Genomic DNA, 27,725 nt, shown 5'->3' on the forward strand with positions numbered 1-27,725 from the left:
GTGCAATGGCGCGATCTCGGCTCACCGCAACCTCCGCCTCCTGGGTTGAGGCAATTCTCCTGCCTCAGCCTCCTGAGTAGCTGGGATTACAGGCACGTGCCACCATGCCCAGCTAATTTTTTGTATTTTTAGTAGAGACGGGGTTTCACCATGTTGACCAGGATGGTCTCGATCTCTTGACCTCGTGATCCACCCGCCTCGGCCTCCCAAAGTGCTGGGATTACAGGCTTGAGCCACCGCGCCCGGCCCAACACTAGAAACTTTTTTAAAAAGTATTTAATTATCTAGAGATATCTATTGTTTCTTCTTTCTGGTAAAAATAAAACAGATAGGCCAGGCACGGTGGCTCACCCCTATAATCCCAGTATTTTGGGAGGCAGAGGAGGGCGGATCATGAGGTCTAGAGACTGAGACCATCCTGGCCTACATGGTGAAACCCTGTCTCTACTAAAAATACAAAAGTTAGTTGGGTGTGGTGACTCATGCCTGTAGTCCCAGCTACTCAGGAGGCTGAGGCAGGAGAATTGCTTGAATCTGGGAGGCAGAGGTTGCAGTGAGCCGAGAATGTGCCACTGCACTCTAGCCTGGTGACAGAGCAAAACTCCATCTCAAAATAAATAAATAAAACAGCTATTTCTAAATGTCATTTAAGAGAAGATCTACAAAACAGCTGCAGAAATACAGCCTCTCACTCACTGTAGAGTATACTCAGTGTATAGGTGGGTGTCTCGTCCTCTAACCCAGGTGCAGGCCACTGTCCCTTGTTCTCCCTTCTGTATGCAGGATAAGTTTTGAGGCTGTTCTGGAGCAACTTTAAAAAGAAAAGACAAAACTTTATATATCACACAGGTGATACTTCAACCAAATTGTTATTATCTGCCAACAACATGACAACACCTCCCCCACATGCCATAAACCCAGGTAAACTAAAAGCTATTTTAGATTCCATACAAGTCCCAGTTTGCCATTAAGGCATAAATTTCTTCTAGAAACAGTAATAATAGTAGTAAATATGGATCAAATACTTACTATAACTATACACCTAGCCCAGTGCTATGTGCAGTTTTTCAGAATTAGACAGCACAGAACCCCATGAGGTAGATACCATTATTATCTTTATTTTTTCAGACAGGAAACTAAGAGAGGTGAACTATCTGGCCCAAGATTATAAAATAATGAAGCAGCAGAATCAAGGCTCCAGCTTAGGCATGGCTAACTCAAGTCCAGGCCTTTTACTTCATATTTTACCATTTTCCCTGACAGGCGAACATCAGTGCTAGCTCCATTACCCCTGGGAATAATAAATTAACATTTTTTAGAGTGATGCCCATTCAAATATTAGAAACCTTTAAAAATGAGAGACTTGGTTGGGCACAGTGGCTCAAGCCTATAATCCCAGCACTTTGGGAGGCCAAGGCAGGTGGATCACCTGAGGTGAGGAGTTCAAGACCAGCTTGGACAACATGGTAAAACCCTGTCTCTACTCAAAATATAAAACTTAAGTTGGGCATGGTGGTGGGTGCCTGTAATTCCGGCTACTAGGGAGGCTGAGGCAGGAGAATTGCTTGAACCAAGGAGGCAGGAGGTTGCAGTGAGCTGAGATCGTGCCACTGCACTCCAGCCTGGGCGACAGAGTAAGACCTTGTCTCAAAAAAAAAAAAAAAAAAAAAAAAAGACAGACTTATTTGCTTTCTTCACCTGATATTTGCTGTCAGGACACTTATATCCACCCACCCTAGTCATGTCCTCCTGGTCTACACCATCTAAATCTAATTTCTTCAATAAAATAGAAAATAAAAAAATTAGCCAGACACGGTGGTGCATGTCTATAATTCCAGCTACTCAGGAGGCTGAGGGCGGCGGATCAGTGAGTTTAGGAATTGGAGACCAGTCTGGCCAACATGGTGAAACCCAATCTCTACTAAAAATACAAAAATTAGCTGGGCATGGTGGTGCATGCCTGTAATCCCAGCTACTTGGGAGGCGGAGGCAGAAGAATTGCTGGAGCCCAGGAGGCAGAAGTTGCAGTGAGCTGAGATTGCACCACTGCACTCCAGCCTGGGGGTCAGGATAAGACTCCATCTCAAAAAAAACAAAAACAAAAACAAAAGTCTCTTCCTTGTATACATATGTACCTGTGTACATATATACATTTAGACATATTTATATATATATTTACACAGTGTATACTTATGCATATACACAAACTACTCATGACTGAGCCATATAGAATATTATGTTAACTTTATATTTTCTATACAACTTTTAATCTTAGAATTAGTAATTATCTTGCTTTTCCATTTGTTTAGTTTTCTTGTTAATAAAATTTCAAACTTCCAAGTCAATTATCTGAATCACTGTTCAATATACTGCAATATATTGGGACTTCTATCCATTTCATTTGCTTGAGGACCGCTCTCTTGGATCCTTGTGTACTTTCCAGTATAAGACCAGTTGCCTCCATGCCTGGTAACCAGCTGTCATTCTGGGACTGCTCATCCTCAGTGTTTCCTAAGTTCTTTCTCCTTTTCCTTTGGCTCTCTTGTTTCTTAGATTTAATGTTTTCCTCCTTCTTGTTGAACGACTTGTGTTGGTGGGGCATAGCCTCCAGGAGTTCTCTGGGAAAGGGTGCATGGGAGGAAATATTTTGAGCATAGTTTAAAATGTCTTTATTCTACCCTCACGTTTGACTGATACTTTGACTGAGTATAGAATTCTAAGTCGAAAAGAATTTTTAGTCAGGACTCTGTTGCCTTCCACATTCCAGGTTGCTGTTGAGAAGCCTGAAGCCATCACCTAAATGCCTCCCATGTGCCTTGCATGGGATTAAGCACTTTGCTTATAAGAGGGGATCTAATGACTACAACCATTTCATGAGGTAGATGTTATTATCTTTATATTACAGATGGAGAAACTGAGGCTCAGGTAATTTAAGTTGTCTAAGGTACACTGCTACTGGCAGAGTTGACATTCAAAGCCCATGGCACTTCTGCTACACCACAGGCTGTCAATGATAAGTACACGACTCACAGTGGTATGAACAGGAGGCTCTGAGCTGGAAGGTGCGTACTTGGCCTACTTTATGCCTCCTGCCAATGATCTGCTTGGCCACTTGCTTGGTCTTCTGCTCCATGCTTTTGGTGGAAAATTGCCTGGCACCAGCTATGCATATATATCCTTATGGGTCACAGAGAAGAGGTTTCCATCTTTCCTGGACAGAGTCTCACTGAGCTCTGTATCATAGCCTTCATGACAGATACCATGTCTATGAGGCTTGTCAGCCAGCCTGCTATAGCAATTCTTCCTAGTCTCTTCATGCCTCTTGTCTGCCACCCCAAAGCTTCTCTGGAACCCCTGAGGCACAGGGTACCATGAAATCCCTCAGGTCTCATGCTTGCTCACGGGCTTGCCTGGTTGGACGTGCAAGGCTGTGGGCTGCAGGCTGGGAACTGCAGTAGGTGTGCTGCTGGTTCATCCTGTGCACTGTGGCTCATGCTGCAGATGTCGACTCTGACACTTTAGTTCTAATCCCCCAGCAGCTGTTGCAAGGAACGAGCGATGCAAGCCAGCAGTGTGGGAAACTGATCCCCTGTCAGGGTAACTTTGACCAATGGGAGATAGTTAAATTCTTCTTTCTTTCTCCTTCATGAGATTTCTATATGCTCTTCCTGGTAATGTCTCTAAATGCACAAACAACCAGCTGTACTTTATGTTGAAGCTGTGGCCAGCTCAGTCATGTTACCACCTAGTATTTCCTTTTGTCCCTTTCCTGGCTCACTCCGTCCCTCTTGCCTCCTCGCGGCTGTGTAACTCCTCTGACCCACACCCCCTTCCCGTGAATTGTTAGCAGGTCAGGTTTTTTGTTTGTTTGTTTGTTTTTGTTGTTTTTTTCTGCAGTCAGTTTTCTAGAGAACTGAGGAAAAGACAATAAGTACGATCAATGTTTTCTTTTAACTTCTATGAAGTGTGAGAACCAGTGGTCTAGGTGAGCATGGATGGAAGAACTATTTTGGGGGGCATTAAGTTAGGGAGGGCGAGAGGTGCTGCACAACTCTGCATAGACATCCTGGGCTGTGTAAGTCTAAAAAGACATCTCTTTCTTCTTTTTAGGAGGCTGTAGCTTTAAACACATTCTTGTAAGTCAAGAAGACATAAAGATCCAACTGCAGAGAGAGAGAGAGAGACTTGCCAAATAAGATTTCAATTTCTGAACTTCACACATTGAAGCTCTCATGTCGGTATCAACATAAAATACTTCAATGTGGTGGGAAAGAAAGAACATGGACCTGTATCTGGGTTTCTGCTTAACACATGAAAAATACTAAAAGATTGCCAAGTTTTAAAAATTCAAAATGGAATGCTCACCACCAACTAAGATCTCTGCTCCGCATATTTTAATTTCATCACTATTGATACAGGCCAATTTGCAGACAAACAAGGTTGTACCAAGGGGAAGACCTGTGATTTGAGAACTGAGGGAGTGGCCATGGTGAAAACTGATTCTTCTGTCAAACTTGTACAGGATTAACTTGTTATGTCTGGAATCATTCAAGCAGCCTTGTCTGGGCTTCAAAGTGCATGAAATATTGACAGTGGATCCAAGTAAAATTGCATGGGAAGGCTTCACAGTCACATCGCCCCTCCTGCACTCATCTGCAATAAGGTACAAATGCAATATTTAGTTTGTGATAATAAACCCATTTCAAAATGAAGAGTTTATGTAATTCCCCAAAACAGGATAAAATTAGCCCCATCGGATCATGCAAGTATAAATAACTTACATGTCTCTGGTTATAATGGTGATGTGTAATGAGAACAGAAGATAAACATATTGAAGTCTAACTGTATTTGAATGAATATATGCATCCTGCTCATAACAGTATTACTACAATCAGAACTATAATCAGACCTATAGCCAGGAAAGTGGTGAGAAAGCAGGATTGAAAGAACATTCAGGAACACAGTTCTGGGTAAAACCAGCCTCTCTTATATGCAAATTATTTACCAGACTACTAAAGCCTTCGCAGAATAAATCACATCTGTTTCCATCACCATTTATGATTTACAATTTTTACTTAAATACTTGTACCAAGAAAAAAAAAAAAAGTGTTAAAAGAGCATTAAAAGAGTATTGCAAACATTGTGCTACTGCACGTCGCCTGGATAACAGAGCCAGACCCTGTCTCAGAAAAAAAAAAAAAAAAAAAAAGAACTTGTGGAGGGCGGGAGGCAGGAAGAAAAATGTGCTGAAATGTAAAACATGTATTTGTGATGCCTAGCTGGATTTCTAAGCCACTTTCTTAGGAGGACATAAAATAATTGGACCCCTATATTAATCATTAGTGCAAATTAAATAGAAGAACTATTAGTTATAGACAGAACCAGACTTACCCACTTAAATGACAGAGATTGACTACAAAAGACCAACTACCTAAACATTTACTGCAAATAAATACTTCACCTGTAATGGAAAATTTAAACCACAAATTCTTCCACAGAGTAACTTATAGAAATATCTTACCTATTTTTGCTTTAATCAACAGCCACATGATTATAAAAATAAGTGCCAATGAGCAGCCTCTATGTGCCATCAACAATCAACTCTGGTATAAAGCTTTGTATTCTTCCTTGCAAAAGAAGACAAATTCATTCATGTTAAATACATTTAGAAAATACCAGAGCCAAAATAGTTCAGAAGAGCTTCAAGTATCACTTTATTTTTCTCCACTTTGTTGAAATTTTGTTTGTTATTTTAAAAAATGATATATACCTTTAAAACTAGTAAATCCAATATCTTAGCCACCTTTCAACCCCCATCTCAGTGAAACTTCTTGGGGTCAGCAAAGGATTAGAGAAGGAACTGGAAGTCCTTGTCCATTTGAGCTGTTATAACAAAATACTCATAAACTAGGTAGATGATAAACATCAAAAATTTATTTTTCACAGTTCTGGAGGCTGGCAAGTCCAAGATCAAGAGGTCAGCAGATTTGGCGTCTGGTGAGGGCCCACTTCATAAATGGTTCATAGATGGGGCCTTCTTGCTGTGACCTCACATGGTGGAAAGGACAACAGAGCTCTCATGGGCACTAGTCCCATTCGTGAAAATTCTACCTTCATGACCCAATCACCTCCCAAAGACCCCGCCTCCTAATATCATCACCTTGAGAGTTAGGATTTTAACATATGAATTTGGGAGGGGGAATAAACATTCAGACCATGGCAATGGGCTTTGGGGTCCTTTAGAACTGGGTTTAAATGCTTGAGACTACCTGCAAGTTACTTAACCTGTCTGAACCTTAGTCCCACACAACACTTTTTCTTTTACTTTTTCTTCCAAACAAGGCTTCATCATCATATCAGACAGAGTATTTTGACTAATTAGAGTTGCTGATCCAGTCATGTGATTCTGGAAATATATATTGAAAAATGGTTCATAACCCACCTGGAACTTAGTAGTAAAAGATTGATCTCTTTGGCAGTAAAAAAGAAATTCCAAGGGTTGTTTGCATTTTCTAGAGAAGCTCATTTATTTATTTGTTTTTTAATTAGTTATTTATTTTACAGAGTGATTTTATCTTGAATATGTCAGAAAACATAAGCTGGCAATTTCTGATTTGTTTCCAATTCAAACCTAAGAAATGGCTCCACTGGTCAATAATACATTTTAAAAATTCTATTAAAAATAGGCCAAAAATTCATAAAGTAGGCTGGGAAGTTCTGTGATGTCAGGCCACTAAAAGGTAGCCAATGCAAAGCAAAAGTTTACCTCTTAACCCCCTACCTAGACATATGCAGAAGATACTGAAGAGCTTCAGACAATGTCACTTATGCATTCAATATGGATGTCTGCCTTTCACGTGCTAGGCACACTACGTGCTGGAGATACAGCAGTGTTGTCCCTGTGGGGTTCTAGGAAAGTGGCCTTTGATTCCTCTACCTCTAGCCTAGTCATCATTCAGGAAAACCCTAAATAATATTAGCCTAAGTCTTTGCTGGCTACTCTTTCTTTTCCTCTTGATTTTTAACTCTTGGAGGACCTTAGCACACTCAAGGTATTTTTTTTTTTTTTTTTCTATTTCTACTTTCTCCTTAGGGATCTCACCTGGTACCCTGGCTCTAGATGTCATCTGCAAGCTAAAGATTTCAGACACAGATCTCCAACTCACACATCCCCCTGAGCTCCAGTCTCATCCATCTGTCTCCTTGGCGTCACCTCTCGAATGTCTAACAGGCTTCTCAATATCAAGGCGTTCAGTTTGAACTCTTAGCACCCCTTCTCCAAACTGGTTCTTCCTTCAGCCTTTTCTATGTCAATGAATGACATTCTTACCCCTAAGTTGTTAAAAACATCTAGAAGTCATCTTTGATTCCAACCTCTTTCTCATCTTCTACAGCAAAACCATCTCTAGTCCTGCCAGCTTTACCCCCAAAGCATGTTACAGATCAATGCACTTCTCTCCATTCCAACTGTCCCCTCACCCTTGTTCAAACCACTGTCATCTCTCCCCTAGTCTACACTAGGCCCCAACATGTCTTTCCAATCCAGCCTTGCCCTTTCTAAGCCATTTTCACATAGCTCACTCCCTTTTAAAAACATAAATCAAATCATGTTACCTGCTGCACACCACCACTGTTTGAAATCCTTCAATAGGTACCTACTGCTGTTAGTAAAATATCCACAGCCCATATCGCTCACAATCTCTCAGCCACTGCATGGCCTCACTTCCTCCCATCTTGCCATCATCACTTTATATGTTTGCCTGGCTCATTCTGCTCCATTCACACTAGCCTTCAGACTGTTCCTTGAACAATGCAGGCATGCTCTTTGCTGCCTAGGAGACTTTGCATTTTCCATGTCCTCTGCTAGAATCATTTTCCCTTGTTTTTTCGTGTGGCTGATGTATTTATATCCTTTAGATTTCAGCTCATGTGTTACTTGCCCAGGAAGCCCCTCCCTGACCGCTATCTCTATCCCTCCCACACCCTCCCTGACCAACGTGGTCTTCCCCAAGTGATTTTTTACTCATCACCTTATTATTGTCTTCATGGTACAATCTGCAACTACCTTATTTCTTTACTTAATTACTTGTCATCTGTCTTTTATACTAGAGTATAAGCCCCATAAAAGCAGGAACATTGACTATCTTGCTCACCGCTGAATACCAGCAATTAACACTGGGAAACATTTAGTATTCAATAAATGTCTATTGAAAGAAAGATGCAAAGGAGGGAAAGGAATATGATCTTTAGAAAATTCCCTATAAACATCCCTGTGGTAGGCAGGAAAATGGCCCAAAAAAGATGTCCATGCTCTAATCCCCAGAATCTGTGAACATATTCAAATGGCAAAAACACTTTGGAGATGTGATTAAAGTTGAGAACCTTGAGATGGGAAGATTATCCCGGATTAACCAAGTGGCCCCAATGCAATCACAGGAGTCCTTAAAAGTGTAAAAGAAAGGCAAGAGAGTGGGTCAGAGAGATACGATGTATGAAGGACTCAACTCTGCTGCTGCTGGCTTTGAAGTGGAGGAAGGAGCCAGGAGCCAATGAATGTGACAGCCTCTAACAGCTGGGGATGGATCTCAGTTCACAGGTACATAAAATGTATTTCTTGTGAGTTGTTGTTAAAACGTTTGAGAAGCACAGATTTAACCCAAAATCTGCAGGTCTCCTCATCTCTAAACCAAAAAAGTCCAAGATCACGGAGTACAACGGCCTCTGTGAGCTAATTCCTGTCTATCACCAGCCACATCTACCACCGTTCTCTGCTGACACCACTCTCCAGTGACACTGAGCTGCTTCTACCCCTGCCCGTTCCATGCCGAGTCATGCCTTTGTGTCTTTCCTTCATGCTATTCTCTTTACTTTCCCACTATTCTTACACTGGGTGAGTCTTACTCATCCATCTAAGCTCAATTCAGACACCTTTCATGCAGTTATTCATTCAGTAAATATGTATTAAGCAGCTGCTAGTGCCAAGGCCTTGGGATACAATAAAGAACAAGACAGAAGGGATTTTAGCTCTCATGGAAACAACATCCTCTCATGGAGGCAGAAAACAAAAATATAAGCAACAAACTGGTGAGTTCAGGTAATAATAAAAGAAGGCTATAAAAGAGGAGAGACCCTGGGGAGGATAGAAGCTGGTCAACGAAGGCATTTGTAGGAAGCGAAACGTGGGCTAAGATTGGTGCTGGCCAGCTGAATATGTGGGAACACTTTTTCCTGACAGAGGAATGGTGAATGCACAGCCTGGAGGCAGACGAATGAGCTTGCCAAGGGAGAGGTACAGAAATAAGGGCAGGGTAGCTGGAGAAAGTGACTGCAGGGAGATGGTATGAGATGAAATTAGAGAAGGCAGGAGCCAGATTTACTATGGACTTGTTTGCCAAAAATGGGAGCCTAGATTTTACTCTTAAATATATGAGAAACCACTGGTGTTTAATTAGGAATTTTACTGATTTAGTTGAGTTTTAATTGAGGGTGTAACAAGATACACATTACATTAACACACACACACACACACTTGTCTGGGGACTTGGGTGGATGCAGCCAGGCCAGTTAGGAAACGACTGCGGGACACAGGTGATGATGATGACGTGGGCCTCAGGTGCAGTAGTGGCAATAGAAAGAAGTGGTCAGATTTCAGGAAGCCTTACGTATGTCTTCAGGTCAGAGTGACCCCTCCTACCAGTATCCTCAGAGCGCCCTGGCATCTTCTTGCCTTAGCACATACCGTAAAGGGAGCTAATTTATTTAGATACCTGTCTATCTCCTTCATTACCTTGCAAGCTCCTTATCTTCAAGGATGAGAAGATGAGAACAAGAGAATTCTGTACAGACTTTAGCATCCCCACATAATTTAGTCACATATTTATAGCTTACTATTCTTTGTTCAATCCAGTATTTAAGTAACTGACTCTAACTATTTCTTCAGGTCTTCATTTCTTCATGTGCTCCCGTGTCCCATAATATTTGATGAGTAAATTTGTATTATTTTTTTCCTGTTAATCTAATGTCAATTTAATTTTCAGACTCACCCAAGACACTAGAAGGATGGAGGGGAGTTTTTCTACCCCTATGTTAGCTGTTGTATTAAAATTTGGAATAGTCTTACACAAGATAAAATTATGGATTGAACTGGAAGATAACTGAATGAATGGATGCAAGATATCTGCAGCACTCCTCTGTAGAAATTTTCAACATGCATCACAATTTATGAAGCTCTAACATTCTCCAAATAGTAAAAAACTCAGATGGTAATTATTATAAGGATTTAAAAAATGGATACATATGAAATATGTTTTTATATATTATGTCCTATATATTAAATAGGTTAAAATATATGTGTATATTATATAAACATCTATATTTATATGAAATAGGTAAAATGGAAGATAAATTTGAGTTTATATAGTGGTATACTGATCCAAACACAAACTTGCTCATTTTCTCTGACTACCAGGTAAAAATAGCTTCTCCATTTATGAGAAGTTCAGAATCCCCAACGACCTTCAAGTAAATGAGGTATGTTCCAATAAAATGAAACCTCCTGTCAGCTGTAAACATCCTTCACATGCCCTGTCTAGAGGGTCAATATTGAAACAACAACTCTGTCTTGAATCAGAAAATCAAAGAGTGTGCTATGTCATTGACTCATCACTCAAGTTGTGACAGTTTCCAGATGGTGAAAACAACGTCTCACATGGTGGGTAGGGGAGTGGGTGGGCGGGAACAAACCAGAAATACACCAACCGGCAGAAAGACAGAGGCAACAATTACTCCCCGACCAACCTCTTTCCCCATTGCTCTAGAGAGAAGCACAAAGCATGCAGCTACTTCCAAATCGTATTGTGCTAGGCTAGGAAAAAAAAAAAACTCTTAAGTTTCCTTTCACAAGTGATAATCTCATATTGGCAGGAACACTTTCTACTTCCAAATTTTTCTTCTGTATCACTGTATTAAGGTCAAAAAAATAGTGATATTAAGAAAAAGAAAAAGGTGAATGGATCTCAGTTCTGCTGTGTGCTATTGACCGTGAGAGCTCCATTTCCTCATCCCTTACAGTAGGTATAGTAATACCTATCTGGACAAAGTTACCGTGACGATTAAGACAAAGTTATTGTTAACAGTTCATGGCATCATGGATTCATGAGAATACTTAGTACAAAGTAGGAACCCCACTGAGGCTAGTTCCTATTTCCCCTGTTGATTCTCTCATTTGTATTTCTTCGCTGAATCATGAATGATTGTCAATATACTAGAAGTGTTCATTTTGTTAGGCCAGATGAACAAATCTTAATTCCTAAGACTATCAAATAACTTAAAAATCAGGGGAGGAAGGAGCCATACAAGTTACTAATAACTACTGTGTCCTGCTGCTCCCTTCCCTCCGACAGCTGACATTTCAGCCTGGGCTACCACAGACAACCAAATAGCTGTTTCAAATGTGTCTCAACGTCATATAAATGCATGCTGTTAATGATCAGGTGACTGAATGAGGCAAAGAACAAAATTCTTCCCTTCTGCCTGCGACGCTACTTACAGAGATGTTTTACTGGTAGCAAATCAGTATACAGACAACACTTCAGAGGCCATTTATTACACCTTCCCTACTTTACAAATTGGTAACCATGGCCTAGAAAAAAAGAGGGGATTTACTCAAGTAAACATTAATAGCATATTTCTTTTCTTTCTTTTTTTTTTTTTTTGAAATGCAGTCTCATTCTGTCACACAGGCTGGAGACCAATGGTGCAATCTCAGCTCACTGCAACCTCCGCCTCCTGGGTTCAAGCGATTCTGCTGCCTCAGCCCCCCGAATAGCTGAGAATACAGGTGTGTGCCACCATGCCTGGCTAATTTTTGGATTTTTAGTAGAGACAGGATTTTACCGTGTTGGCCAGGCTGATCTTGAACTCCTGACCTCAGGTGATCTGCCTGCTTCGGCCTCCCACAGTGCTGGGATAACAGGTGTGAGCCACCGCGCCCAGCCAGCCTCCTGATTTCTAAGCCAACATTACTTTCAGATGTGAGACTGCTTGTAATCAGTAGCAACAGTAGCAGCATAATACTAAAAATAATGCTAATGTTAACACTGTACTAATATTAACACTGCAGTTATTTGATCTCTTATTGTGTTTCAGATATGATGCTAGGCACCTTACATACAATCTTTATGATACCTATCTAGTAAAGCATTTATAATGCCTAATGCTTTACTCTTCAGCAGGTTGACTCATTACTTCTGATGCCCACCTCCCTCAAAAGAGGATGAAACAACGAAACTTTCCAATAAACTAAGGAAGAAAAGTTCATGAAAGAGGTTTAATTTTCTCAATAAGGGTCAATTGCTTTTCTTTTGGCTCCTCTTTAATTTCACCCAAGTACAGGAACTTTGTTTTCTTGCTCAAATTCAAAAGACTTCTGAATTTTTGTTCCTTTTTTGTTAATTCAATGTGTTTTCTCCTTTCCCTCTTCATGACCTGTTTATATATTTTTAAAAAGTTCCTTTATTCATTTCTCTCTTTTTTTCAATTTTTTCTGGAATGTTGTTTCTGTTAATTCTGTTTGTCTTTATTTCCATTTTAGATATATCCCATTTGACATCATAGGCTCCTGAAATGTGTGTAAACAAATCACACTTGAAATGAATTACCCAACCCCAACCCCTCAATCATCTGTACTGAGGACTATTTTATCCTATAAATTGAACAAGCATTTCTACAATATAACAGTAAAAAGAAAGAAACAAGACATGGATGGAGTCTTGGAGAAACAAGACACTTTCAAACAAACTACATGACCTCTTTTCTTTCTTTGAATATTTCCCATAAGCCTAAAACTCTCATGGCAAGTGTTCGATAAAGTTTAAAAAACTCCAACCTTCTCTGATTCACTCTCTGCATGTTGCTAGATTTGTCGATAAAATAAGCTGTCTTCCATTGGGAGGGATGATGTGCTGGAAAGAGGCCCCAGGCGCCATCCTTTGTTCCTCCACTTCTGCCTCTGTCGCCATGGCAGGTAACTTCATACTCCAAAGCCTCCTTTCCTTGTTTTAAAAACAGCAATTGGGCCGGGCACGGTGGCTCACACCTGTAATCCCGGCACTTTGGGAGGCCAAGGTGGGTGGATCACCTGAGGTCGGGAGTTCTAGACCAGCCTGACCAAAATGGAGAAAACCTGTTTCTACTAAAAATACAAAATCAGCCAGGCATAGTGGCACATGCCTGTAATCCCAGCTGCTCAGGAGGCTGAGGCAGGAGAATCGCTTGAACTGGGAGGCGGAGGTTGCAGTGAACCGAGATTGCTCCATTGTACTCCAGCCTGGGCAACAAGAGCAAAACTCCATCTCAAAATAAAAAATAAAAAAAAAATAAAAGAAAAAGAAAAAGGAAAGCAATTGACCCTTATTGAGAAAATTAAGCATCTTTCACGAACTTTTCTTCTTTAGTTTATTGGAAAGGTTTTTTCTTTGACGTCCTCAGTCTGGAAGACTCTGTTCGTGGATAATGGCAGCAGGTTTACCTTTGAATCTTGGGTATGGTGAAGTCCTGGCCAGGTTTTGCTTCACCCTGTAAGCAACCACTGAGTATTTTCATAAAGTACTATGAGGCATTATCATATTAAAATAATTACATTGTTTTGAGAGTTTTCTAAGAATGTCACAATTATTTTAAGATAATTGGAGGCACACCTGGGAGGGGAATTAAAAAACTGAAAGTAGTGACGACTATTCCACAATGTTTCTCAAGGTTTCTCATATAAATTATGAATTAACTGAAGTCTCTACACTAACAACCTTCCATCTCAGTATCACCTGATATTTTACTTAATGTGTTGCTTTTCCTGCTTATCATTGTGAAATAGAGGTTAATTAAGATTCTAATTTTAATAATTTTTGTAGGCATTTACTTAGCAGTTTATCATTATGAAAGCATATAATTTAGTTGTTAATATTTGATCAAGTACATAAAGTAATAATCAGCATCCTATTCTACATACAGAAAAATCTGCAAGTTGACCCAGATAACCCAGAAAAACCACACATAAATCCACAATTGGATTAGAGTTACATTCTATGCTTTCCTTCCAACTCCATGAGCATCTGAGAAATAAAAATCCATGCTTGATGCTCTTGTTAGTCGAACTGCTTTCCCCTTTCTATTGGTTTAAACTCCGCAGGAACAGGCTTACCCCCCCCCATTATTCTCAGCAAGCCTCAGGGCTCCCATGTTGAAGCCACAAAGCTACTGCCTCCAAGAGGAATTGAACCATGTTTACTCTCATCACTTCAGTGCAAGCTCCTAGGACAGCCTCCTGTGCAACTAGAGCAGTAATGAAATGAGCAGTGGATCTGCTCAGGACACCTAAGTCTTGGCTTGGATAATTCTAACTGTATAGCCTGTGACAAATCACTTGACCACTCAGCTTAAGTTTCTTCATCCATAAAGTGGGAATAAAAACAGCACCTACCTTTCAGAATTGTTGTGGGAGTTAAATGACAAGCTGTTGGCAGAGTGCCTGGTATGTAGCAACAGCTCAATCAATGCTACCTACTAGTATTATTATGATAAGAAAAAAGGCAGTATCACTTCTTTTCAGTGACACTATGAGAATTACGTTAGATGGCCTTGCTTTTGATTCTCTTTGCCCATTCATCTGGTTTACCACTGAAAGATTGATTTGATTAAAACTAGATTCTATACCTCCTAATTTCATGCCACCTATCATTTAAGACATATTAAGTATTCTCAGAATTTTCCCCTATGATTTTGACTTCGTAGGTCATGAACTGGGTCTTACATTTCTTTATATTCACTAAGTCTAAGTCCAGCAAATGCACGGACCATAATGTACATGTTCAATACTTATTTGGAAAAAAAACAAAACCACTGTTACACTAGCAAAGAGCACTAGAAACTTCCAAGAGCAAGAATTCTTTTGGAATTTGGCTTTCTTTTTAGGTTATTCTGCACATTTTTTTTTCTTCTTCTTCTTCTTTTTTTTTTTTTTTTTTTGAGACGAAATTTCACTCTTGTCACCTAGGCAGCGGACAACATCTCAGCTCACTGCAACCTCTGCCTCCTGGGTTCAAGCGATTCTCCAGCCTCCCAAGAAGCTGGAATTACAGGCATGTGCCACCACGGTTGGCCAATTTTTGTATTTTTAGTAGAGATGGGGTTTCACAATGTTGGTCAGGCTAGTCTTGAACTCCTGACCTCAGGTGATCTGCCCGCCTCAGCATCCCAAAGTGCCAGGATTACAGATGTGAGCCACTACACCTGACCAGTCTGCACAAATTTATATGTAGGAGTAGACAGCGGTGCTGAGTGTAATTACTAAGATGAAAAATAATTTGGTAGAGAACAAAGCAGGTGCAGCATTACAAAAATAAATCCACAACTGAGAAATGACGCCCAATACCTACTGTACTTGGAGGATTATTCCGCCTTAAAAACTATATGTGTGCTTTAGAATGTTTTTTCCACACTAAAACTCATTCTAATACAGGAAAGATTACATTTGTCAAAGTTTGGGAATTTATCAGCTTATATAATCATCATAACATTCAAGAAGCAGGACATGGAAAAGAGCATATTGCAAACTTTTCTAGAGCCTGTTGTGCCTAACAAAGACAGAGTGTAACATATTGAGGATTTCACATTAAAATAGGGAAGGAAAGTATCAGCTCTTAGCCACTGAGGCCCTTTAAGTGTTGTACAGAGAAATAGGGCACTGTACCATACCTATTAATGGAGAATGAGAATCCAATACTTGTTTGCTCACGTGGAGGGGGTTACAAGGTCCTGTGCCAGAGATGGAAACAGAAGGAACACAGTTTTGAGCCAGAAACCTGTAACTCTCTGTGTGAAACATGTAAGTTTCCACGTCTGTAAAATGGGAATACTAACAACAATTTCACTATGTTTTAAAAGAATTAGATAATATATATCCAAGAACCAAGTACATGGTAGGTGCTCAACAAAGATGTTCATCTACACATTCTACAGTAGATTATAACAATTATCTAGAGTTTTAAAAATGGGAGTGAAGGGACTAATTTTGGCCTGATACATATATATGTTTAAGACAGAGTCTTGCTCTGTTGCCCAGGCTGCAGTGCCATGGCCCCCTCTTGGCTCACTGTAACCTCCACCTCCCAAATTCAAGCAATTCTCCTGCCTCAGCCTCCCGAATAGCTGGGATTATAGGCATGGGCACCATGCCCAGCTAATTTTTATATTTTTAGTAGACACAGGGTTTCACCAAGTTGGCCAGGGTGGTCTTTAACTCCTGACCTCAAGTGATCTAACCGCCTCAGCCTCCCAAAGTGCTGAGATGACAGGCCTGAGCAATCGCGCGGGGGGTCCCTGTTCTTAGACCAGGTCTATTTGCATGCTTTTGGGTTACTATTCGTAAGACCTGGATCTAATGGTACAGATACATAATCCCGTACAATGCTGCTATTTAGTATGTCCCAGGGAGGTGAGAAGGGCCTCATATTTCGCAAATGAAGAGGCATTTCACAGAAGAGAAAACTGAGGCTGGCCAGCTGACTTGCACCAGAGCTTCCTACTAGTAACTGGCCACGCAGGGACGCTGGGTCAGTCCAGAGGCCACAGAAAAGCCTGCTGAGACAGGGATAGTTCACCCTCATCCAAGACAATGGAAGACCCCCACCCCCACCCCCGGCAATATCTTACTCAGATTATATCCATTTTCAGGCAACGGGAGCCACGCCTGTGGGCCTGAACCAAGGCTGGACCCTCAGGAGTGCGCTCTGCCCTTTTCCAGTCGCTGTCCCCTCCCTTCCGGTGTGCCCACCCTCCGTGCCCCGGCTGAAACAGTACTTTAGAGGCTCAGTCCGCGCGCTCCCTCCCCTCGTCTAGCCAAACTACAACCCAGCAGCTCCAAGCGAACATCTGTGCCCAGAACGTTAGGACCGTGATGAAGAGAAGTCATATGAGATCATATTGGAAGTCTTAATAATAATCATCATCATTATATATATATATATATATATTTTTTTTTTTTTTTTTTCGTGATGCTCTTAAAGAGAGAGGCCGTCGCCGAAGGCCCCTCGGGAGACGCGAGGCACAGAAGCCCGGGCACGCAGACACCCCGCTGGCCCGGGATCCTGGGGTTCCGCCCCACCCCGAGCCACTGGTCACTCACCGCCTGTTGCCTGCCCGCGGGCGCGGTCCAGGGCCTGCGGGGACCTGGCGGCCCCGGTGCTCAAGCCGCACGTGTCAGGCTCTCCGCCAGCGCTCTGCCCTACCAGGTGCCAGCGCCAGCCCTCCCGCCTCCGCGCCCGCCACCCCCGCGCCACTAAGCCCGGGGTGGGCGCGGTAGCGCAGAGGCACGCGGTGCTGGCGGCGAGTAGGGGTCGGGCCGGGGCAGGAGCCTGTGCTGGGCGGTGGCCGCCCGGCGGAGAGGACCAGCTACTAGTTCAGCGCCAGACAAGCAGCCCGGCGGGCGCCTGTGGTTTCCACGCCGGGGGTCGAAGCGGGCTCGGGTGGGATTCTGCCACCTGTGCGCTCTGCTGTGTCGCCTTGAGCAAGGTAATTCTCTCTCCTCCCTCAGTTTCCCCTCACACAAAATGCGGATAATAAAGCCTGTCTCAAAAGACGGAGCAAGGGTTGACCGAGCTGAGCTGCCTTATGCACCAAGGTAAGATACGCGCCACAGGATCAGGTTCTCTGCGCTCACAGCCACAGAGAAGTGGCACTTTGCTGACAGGCATCAGGGAACTTTCCTCGCAGATGTCCTTTCTCTGTGCTCTGCACCGCCCAGCTCTTACCACACCTGAGCGCCGAGCCCTCCAAAGTGGGTTGTGCTCAAGACCGCCCACTGCAGTGCGAACAGAACATCCTGGAACTAACCTTTGTATTTGCTATCTAAAAAATGAGAAAGAAGTTAAACTTGAACAGATGGCGTGTCACCAGTCCACATAGATCCCGTGTTAGAAGTGATGTTATCAAGGAAGAAGGAAAACTGCCCACAGTGCAGAGGGGTTGGCAGCTGTGCTCTTATTTTTGTCATACTTACTTTAAAAACTATTTTAATTTATAGAGACAGAATCTCACTCTGTTGCCCAGGCTGGTCTCAAACTCCTGGCCTCAAGTGATCTTCCTGCCTTGGCCTCCCAAAGTGCAGGGATTACAAGCCTGAACCTCTGTGCCCCACCAACAATATTTCTTTAATTCTGAGACTTCCTTAATTATAAGACATACCATTATTTATGCATTAGTAAGAAATAAAAAGAACTGCCAGGTAAACAATGACAATGTTTTCTCAAAATTTAGAATCTTTTTAACTAAAATTTTAGAGATATCTTTTAGATTTTAGACGTATGTATATTATCTATAGAATTTTTTTGTAAGACCCTCCTCCCCCCACCTACTTGTGTCTGGAGTTTTCTTCTAGTCCACTGAGCCCAATCCAGGTTTGCTGAGCCCAAACAAGCAGGTAACTACAAACCATACTTCTGGGCATCACCTTAAAACCGCTCCCAATGTTTGAGGTGTTAAATGTGAAAAATGTACATCTTAGAATCAACAATGTACAGTAGATTGTCTTTATGGGATTGTGACATATTGTAGTTTACATGCTTTAGTAATTTATCTACATAAATAATTTAATTGAAATCTTTTAAATTGTAGACCCTAGAATCTTAATATTACTTTGTAATGAGATGATACATAATGGTAAAAATCATTTGTAACAAAGTTTTTAAAAGTCGTCTTAAAGTGAGACATTTTATTTATTTTTACCAAAAAACCCCACAAATATCCCAAATTTGCTGATCCTTTCTGTTTTGATATATGGCTCTCAGTATATGTTATCTAAAAGATCTGTTTGTAGAACAAAAAACCCCAGAGGTTTATTTGTTGTTGTTTCTTCAAGGAAATTTTCACACCAAGTGATATCTTGTTATGAAGAGACCATTTGAAAACAAATATTTCAAAGCGTTGCCATTATGTTGCCAAAGTGTGTTTTTCTTACTGAATATTATATGATTGTCATCTACAGAAAATACTTTTAAAAACTTGGAAACAATTTGCTATTTTGTTTCAATCTTTGAGCGGTTCAGTGAATGTTGAATCTACTTGTTAAAAAATACAAAAATGCGGCAGCTTCTCATTAATTTAAAATGACAACTGATATCAGGAATAACAAGATTCTTATAACCAAATGTTGTAACAATCTTGCATAATTCATGGATTTTTCAATACTTTTTAGTGAGAAGGGAGGCTTTTAATTTTGTTAATAAATCAATAATTTCAAAAATGTATTTTGCCCTTTATCTCATTTAAAATTTAATTGATATGTATGTGTGTGTGTGCATGTATATGTGTACACACATATACATATACATATGCATATATTTCATAAGGAAATAAAGAAACAACCAAACATATGTTGAGGATGTTTCTCAAAAATGCTTTTTTTTTTTTTTTCCTGAAGAAGTACACCATCTAAAATGTTGAAAGACCACTGCTCTATTAACTCCTAATGGCAGCATCTTGGGAAATTGTGGAAGTCAGACACAAAATGGTGTTCCAAATGCATCTGAGGCATATTCTTTGAGGGAACAGATGAGGGCTATTCAGGAAAGAACTTGAATCTGGTCGTTAAGCATGACAAATTATGAGAACACAGTAAGATGCAGGTAACAATGATAGCTTTCTTTATTATCTCCTTTTCCCTAGATGCAAGAAAAAAGGAGCCAGAAGATGACCACTCTTACGTAAATATTACTTGAGAAATCATCATGCTGCAGGTCTGTCAGTATATTATTTAACTTAGAGTTACATTATCAAGTGAAAACTTGCACTAATTCCTACTTTATCAGTGGTTCTCTTATCCTGCCTGCTCCCTGGATTATGAACTCTATGCATGCCAGGATCCCTTATCATCAGCATCTGGCACACTGAGTGGCACAGGGCAGGTATCAATAAGTATTTACTGAGTTGAACTGACTTGTTCTAGAGAGATCCCATTCTTTTCGGCCAATTCAACAGGATTATAGCTGTTGTTCAATCTTCACACTTTTGGACAGTTAAAAATTAGTTGAAATATTAAATATAATTTTTCTTAGCAAGTCATTAACCTTTCTGTATAAAATCTAACCATCTGTAGAGACCTTTCTATTTCCCCTCTTCTTTTCTCTGCCTTATCCTCCTTTTATTACCTAGGAGTTTCACTAACACAGGCCTGGCTTTTGTCAGTGGTTGCTTGCCTAGTTGGAGAAAAAAACAAAAACAAAAATCAACTTTGCTTCTGTGCTTTTTAAAGAATAAACCCTAGATGGTAGAGAATGCTTGCTGAAGCAAGAGCCTCATCTACAACCCAAAATGTCAACTATCATTGTTAGGGTAATCATTTCTAAGTCTATGGGTGTGACATGGTCTTCTGTATAGCTGTTAGGTAAATGAATGTACTTGCAAATCAAAAGCTCAATTAAGTGGATAACCACAGTGACAGTGACAAACTCTTTTCTAGGAAATACTAGTTCAGTTTCCATTTCTGGTATATTTCCATTACTTTAAATGTCTAATTTGGTTCATTGCTGATACCAAACACCCTGAAAATACTTAATCACACTATTCTATGAATAACTGAGATGTGCTTTTCCTAAAGTGTCACTTGTCAGGATAAATACTAAGAGGTGGTTGCCAACATAGTGATTTAGGGCATCAAATGAATGCTGGCACTTGTTAAGCTTGGCAAGAAGGTTTTAACATGATTTTAAACTTTTACTTATAATGAGGAAACTCAGCGTCTAAGATTAACTGCTCAGCCTTGCTGCCTCACTTTGTAAAAGTTTCATTTCTAGAAGTTTTTTTATTAGTTTTATACTCATCTCTCCAAAATATTAAACTTATAGGCCACCAACATAACTCCTGAATATATTTGTAGTGTTATGTGTTGAAAAAGTTTATATAAAATTAAAATAGTGCAATAACAGATTCTCAGATTATGAATAATCTTCATAATTCTTAAGATGTAGACTTATAAATTCTCCACAACTGACATTTAACAAGCACAAACATTGTTTACAGATGAACAAACTGGCCAGGCTCAGTCGCTCATACCTATAATCTCAGCATTGTGGGAGGCTGAAGTGGGTGGATCACCTGAGGACAAGAGTTCAAGACTGGCCTCGCCAACATGGAGAAATCCCACCTCTACTGAAAATACAAAACTTAGCTAGGCATGGTGGCATACACCTGTAATTCTAGCTGCTCAGGAAGCTGAGGCAGGGGAATGGCTTGAACCTGGGAGGCAGAGGTTGCAGTGAGCCAAGCTGGCACCACTGCACTCCAGCCTGGGCAACAAAGTGAGACTCTGGGAAGAAAAAAAAAAAAAATCCTCATGGAAAAAATATAAAAATGCAGCAGCCTTGGAGAGGAACAATGCATTTTCAAGATGTTTTTGGATTGCTGGAAGCCTTGTTAAATGAACATAAAGGTTAAAAAGTAAAGTGAGACATGAGGCAAATTTAAAGCTGTGATAGCTGCAGGGTTCTGCACAGTATAAACTTTATTCACAAACTGGCTCTGCTATTCTTAGCAGCTAAACATAAACATATGTTACAGGATTCACAGATTGCATCATGTCATGGGCTGGTTACCTGGTCATCAGAGCCAGAACTTTTAGTGGTGTAAAATTTTGGCAAGTTCTTATAAAAAAGGGAGTGTTCGCATAAAAGGCAAATTTCTCACAAACATTCCACACAAAACCACACATATGTTCCTCATTTTTTGTGGCTGTTGTTTTTTTGTTTTTGGTTTGTTATAGAGTATATCAACAGAAGCCCTACGGAAAGCACTCTGAAATGTGGATGTACAATCATTAAGATTCTTTTCTACATTTCCCTCTTCTGGCTTCAAATATCCCTTTTCCCCATGCTTCTCATAAATAGAAAATACTCTGATTTCCCAAGTGAGACACCCAAAGTCCTGTCCAATCACGGCATCCAGCTTAGAGCCAAGCGCTCTGAAAAATGAGCAGTGGTGGCTACCTACTGAAATATAGCTCCTTTGTATCCACAGCCTAAAAACAAACACAAAAAGCCAGATTACCTACACCCCCCAGCAAGGATGTAATACAGTGGAACAGGGACGATGAATGCTCAGCTTAGGACAAGGGGAAGCATGTGACACACCAGAAGTCACTGGTCCAAAGTACCACTGTCTTCAGCGGGGAATGCATTCATTTTTTATTTTGGCCTGTAGGACCCCTACTAAAACTGAGACAGGAGTAATCTCAAGTATCCCTTTCTACAAATCAAACGCTGCAGAGGAGTATCAAATTTTAATAATATTTCCTTTCCCTTCCAGTCTCTCCTTCCCAAATAATAGTTTTATGAGAATCTTTCCATATTTTTCTTCATGCCTTTATAGATATATAAAAGCATTTTAGGTATTTTTTTTATTTAAACCATATAGAAAATATATTCTATATTTAAACAAAATTGAGTTATTCTATTTCTCTATCCATCCATCTATCTTTGGTTTTCCCTTACCACATGACACAAACTTCATTCTATAATGTACATAGTAGATCTCTCATTTTTTTCTTTTTTTTTAAAAAACAGAGTCTTGCTATGTTGCCCAGACTGAAGTGCAGTGGCATGATCTCAGCTCACTGCAGCCTCCACCTTCCGGGTTCAAATGACTCTCCTGCCTCAGCCTCCCAGAGGTTGCTATGAGCCAAGGTCACTCCCTTGCACTCCAGCCTGGGCAACAAGAGGGAAACTCCATTTCAAACAAACAAATAAATAAAATTGATTGTAGTGATGGTTGCACAACTGTGAAACTATTGCAAAAATGGTCTTGATATAGTTTTAATGTACATTTCTATTATTAATAGTCAAGTTGAACATCTTTTCATATATCTATTAGCCTTTCAGGTTTCTCCTCCTACGAATTGTCTATTTTTATTAATTACTTATTTTCTATTCATTTTCTTGGGATAACAGATATTTTGATTATTCTACTGTTTGGTAGAATGATGATGTTGCTATGAATAGTCATAGACACATTTTTGCATGGACATAAGTTTTCATTTGTCTTGCGTATATCCCTAGGAGTAAAACTGTTGGGTCAAACAGTATGTTTAAGTTTCAAGAAACTGCCAGACTGTTTTCCAAAGTGGCTGCCTCATTTTAAATTCCTACTGTCAGTAGTATATGAAGGTTCTGATTTTTCCATAGCCTCACCAAAACCTGTTGTTATATCTTTCTGATTATAGCCATTCTAGTGGATGTGAAGCGATATTCCTTTCCCTGTTTTATTTGCATGAGGCCATTTTTTACATATCCTATTGGCAAAGATCAAAATTTGTTAAAACCCACTAAGATGGAGAGAAAATTGGGAGAAAACAGTACATTAACCTATACTGCTGGTGGCCATGTACATTAGCATAACCTCTATGGAGGTCTATTGTCTTATCTATCAAAATTTTAACTCCATATAACCTTTGACTTAACACTTTCTCATCTAACAATTTGAACGTAAGATATTCTTGCACATAGAAATGTGGAAAATAATGTGTAGGGATTTTTGCAATAACATTGTTTGCACCAATTTCCATTTATATGGGATTGGTTGTATACAAGGAATATGATGCCTCATTTTAAAAGAATGAAATCATTTTATTTGTAATGATACGAAATTATCCCCAAGATATATTTATATGTGAAAAAAGTGAAGTGCAGATTAATGTTCTACTATGCTGTCATTTTGTAAAACAATAAGAAAAAAATATTTACCTATGTATGCCTAGGATATCTCTTAAAAAAAAATATGCAAAAGAAACAAAGGGTGACCACCCCATTGTGTGGCTGGGAAAGGTGGTAGGAGATTTTAAAGTAATATTTCTTTTTGTATCTGAATTTTGAGCTATATGTGTGGTATAGTTATTTTATAAATAATGTTTACCTAAAATTTTTTACACACAAAGTTCTGGCATTACTTATGTTAATTCTCACATTGTTGTTTGTCGTTATGATAAATGAAATATTTTGATTATATTTTTTTATTGGATGTTGCTGAAACCAAGGAATACTTTTTTTTTTGAGACAGAGTCTTGCATTGTCACCCAGGCTGCAGTGCAGTGGCACGATGTTGGCTCACTGCATCCTCGACCTTCTGGGCTCAGGTGATCCTCCCATCTCAGCCTCCTGAGTAGCTGGGACTATAGGCATGTAACACTACTCCCAGTTAACTTTTTTGTGTTTTTAGTAGAGGCAGGGTTTTGCTATGTTGCCCAGGCTGGTCTCAAACTCCTGTACTCAAACAATTCGTCTGCCTCAGCCTCCCAGAGTGCTGGGATTATAGGCGTGAGCCACCACGTCTGGCCCACTAATGCTTTTTTTTTTATTTATTTTTTTTTTAGATGGAGTTTTGCTCTTGTTACCCAGGCTGGAGTGCAATGGCGCGATCTCGGCTCACCACAACCTCCGCCTCCTGGGTTCAGGCAATTCTCCTGCCTCAGCCTCCTGAGTAGCTGGGATTACAGGCACGCACCACCATGCCCAGCTAATTTTTTGTATTTTTAGTAGAGACGGGGTTTCACCATGTTGACCAGGATGGTCTCGATCTCTTTTTATACACTGATCTTGTTCTGGTAAACTATTATAACAGTCTGTTAAAACAGTTTATTTTATTGGTTATAATAGTTTATCTTGAACCTTTTAAATGCAAATGATTAAATCACCTAAAAATAACGAAACCTTTGTCTCTTCACATCTACTTCTTACTTCTTTTTATTGTCTTATTGTGTTGTTTTGGTGGAGTTTTCCTTTCCCATTCTCACTAATGGGACAGTCCTGTGTGGTTCCCAGGGTTGTTCAAGCTTTCCATCAAGCACAGATCCAAGACCGATCACTTACTCTCCTAAGCAGTATTAAAACTCCAGTCCCGAAGGTGTATAATTGTTTCTTTCACTCCTGTGAGCTGTTCTGTTTTCTCTCTCACTTGATGCCCTTACTTTGAGCCTCTTTTCATTTCTGGCACATGGGATATTTCTTTCCTACTTTTGGCTTGGCTATATATTTTAAACAATTAAAAAATTTGTTTAGATCATCAAGAAAAAAAGGAAAAAAATATGATTTCTATGTGTTTGGAGTTAGAGAGAGCTTCCTGTATCAGTCTTAGTCTGCCGTATTATTTTCTGGATGTCTCTGCCTGATCACCCTCCCCTTAAATCCCCCTTACTGTCCTTATTTTTTTCCTCAGTCGTTCAAAGGCAGGTACTTTCATCAGAACTTTTTTTTAACTGTCCTTGTTTCTCTCCATATTTTCTTTCCTTTGGTATATCCGTGTTCCACTGCTGCGTCATGAATTGCCATAAATGTAGGGGCTTGAAACGATACATTATCATCTATGGTTTTGGCAGCTCAGAAGTCTAGGCACAACTTAATGAAGTTCTCTGTTTGGAGTCTCACAGGGCTGCAGTCACAGTGTGGACCAGGGACATAACAGCATCTGTGGCTTGTTGTCCTCTTTCAAGTTCACAAGGTTGTTGGCTGAATTTATTTCCTTGCATCTGCAGAACTCTTGGTGGCTTGCTTCTTCAAGGCAAGCAAGAAGATTTCTTTGAACTCAGGGAGGGCTTCAGTCCTTCTTTTAAAGGGCTCATCTGATTAGATCAGGTCTATCCTAGATAAGCTCCCTTTTGATTAACACAAAGTTAACCGATTAGGGACCTTAATTACAGCCTCAAGATACCTTCACTTTTGCCATATAAAATAGCACAATTGGCCGGGTGTGGTGGCTCACACCTGTAATCCCAGCACTTTGGGAGGCTGAGGTGGGTGGATCACTTGAGGTAAGGAGTTCGAAACCAGCCTGTCCCACATGGTGAAACCCCATCTCTACTTAAAATACAAAATTAGCTGGGCATGGTGGTGCATGCCTGTAATCCTAGCTACTCAGGAGGCTGAGGCAGGAGAATCGCTTGCACCTGGGAGGCAGAGATTGTAGTGAGCCAAGATCGTGCCACTGCACTCCAGCCCGGGCAACAAGAGCAAAACTCCATCTCAAAAAAAAAAAAAAAAAAAGCACAACTACAGGCGTGATATCCCTGTCACCTTCACCATATTCCGCTGATTAGAAACAGGTCACAATTTCCACCCACACTCAAGAGGAGGGCATTACACACAGTGTGCATACAAGTAGAGGAGAATCATGAGCTGTCTTAGAATTCTGCTTATCACATTTAGTAATCTCACACTTAGATCTATGAAATGCACTCCTTAGCAAGAAACACTCTCAAATCACAATCCTAATTTCAGTTTCTTTTCCAGTACTATTTCAACTTAAACACCTCTGCCTCCAAACTCAGAGCAAACCATCATAGTCAAGATGAATTAATATATCTACAAATTCTCTCATGGGAAATGCTTGTGTCAATAATTTAAATTTACCCTTTAGAGTTTTGAGTTTCCTTTGCCTATGCCCACTTCATAAACTGATCTTTTTCACTTTGGTAGGACCAATATATACAACAGTTGAGGTTTATTTGCTAGGCATTCCGCTGGGCTACCAAGTGAGTTGCTGTTTTATAGCAGTGCCTCAGGATTCGAATGTGCCTCAGCACCGCTGCAAGTTACTACACGTCCTGCACCTCAGGTCTCTCCAAAGTAGACAAATTCATCAACACTATAGGGGCTTCTATTTAGGTTGGTGCAAAAGTAATTGTGGTTTTTCTATCACTTTTAATGGAAAAGCCACAATTACTTTTGCACCAACTTAATATATGATCAAAACTTAACTTTCCTCTACTCCTCTAACCCAGCTATTTTTCAAGATGTTCATAGGTCAGTTAATGGTATCACTACCTTGCAAACCATCCAGTCTCATGGTTTTAAAGTAATTGTCTGTAAACTTGAGTCGCGGACATTTAAGAAAGGACTCTCCTCATTTAATATGCAAAAAAGCCTATGTGCATTTTTTTCAGGAATGAATGTTTTTAACTTCCTTTAGATTTTCAAAAGCCTGTAGAACTAAAAAATTTTGACCTGGAGTCAATTCCATTTTTCCTCTGTCCTTCCTAACTTTTACTTGGTTGTTAAATCCTTTTAACTTTGCCACCTTGATATTCTATGTATTCCTATTGTCATTACTAGTACTTGATTTCATTGCCTTTGAATTATTCTCCTAATCACTTTTCCCAATTTAATCTTCCTTAAGCTCATATTTGAACATTTGTTTAATCAGTCATTCAGTGTGCAATGCTAATTGCTAAGAATATCAATATGGGTGGACATTTCATGTCCTCAGTCTGTTCTCAGTTTTGTGAGGAAAACAGATATAAAGATTTTTCTAAAAGCATGAGATGTGCAAGAGTAAGTTATAAAATATACACACTGCTTTGGCAATAATCCGAAAAGGATCTGACTCATTCTTAGGGAATCAAAAACAGCGTGGCACTGGGTGTGGATGCAACTCTTGAGGTGGGTCCAGGGGGATGAATAGGAACTTTGCAGGTGCAAAGGAGTGCGGAGGGACCCTTATGGAGATGGAATAGTATGGTTAGAAGCAAAGAGTCAAATACAGGTTAAGCTTGGAGAGGCTTGCATAATTCCTATGAGACATTCATAAGGTGTGAATGGAGGTAGAACAGGTCACCTCAAAATATGTCACTTTGGCGTAAAGATTACTGTAAGCTCAAGGTAACTTAAAAACCAATCAACAAACAAAAAAACAGC

General features: G+C 40.2%; 1 protein-coding gene across 3 annotated transcripts in view; it reads right to left on the reverse strand.

Moving 5' to 3' along the window:
• The window catches only part of IL12RB2 (interleukin 12 receptor subunit beta 2), an 88,942-nt gene extending 70,734 nt beyond the window's left edge, over positions 1-18,208 (reverse strand). The window contains exons 1-4 of one of the 3 annotated variants that reach the window (XM_032296642.1): positions 17,180-18,208; positions 5,522-5,623; positions 4,366-4,653; positions 697-811 (exon numbers count right to left, since the gene is read on the reverse strand). In XM_032296642.1, coding sequence (XP_032152533.1) covers positions 697-811; positions 4,366-4,653; positions 5,522-5,591 — 473 coding nt within the window. In that variant the 5' untranslated portion in view covers positions 5,592-5,623; positions 17,180-18,208. Of the gene's footprint in view, positions 1-696; positions 812-4,365; positions 4,654-5,521; positions 11,736-17,179 lie in introns of those variants that run through there. The other 2 variants (XM_032296641.1, XM_032296643.1) reach the window with 2 other exon arrangements.
• Positions 18,209-27,725: the final 9,517 nt, after the last annotated feature.

This window comes from Sapajus apella, unplaced genomic scaffold, assembly GCF_009761245.1.
Source record: "Sapajus apella isolate SASKATOON/1434 unplaced genomic scaffold, GSC_monkey_1.0 scaffold36, whole genome shotgun sequence".
In the NCBI taxonomy this organism is placed as follows: Eukaryota; Metazoa; Chordata; class Mammalia; order Primates; family Cebidae; genus Sapajus; species Sapajus apella.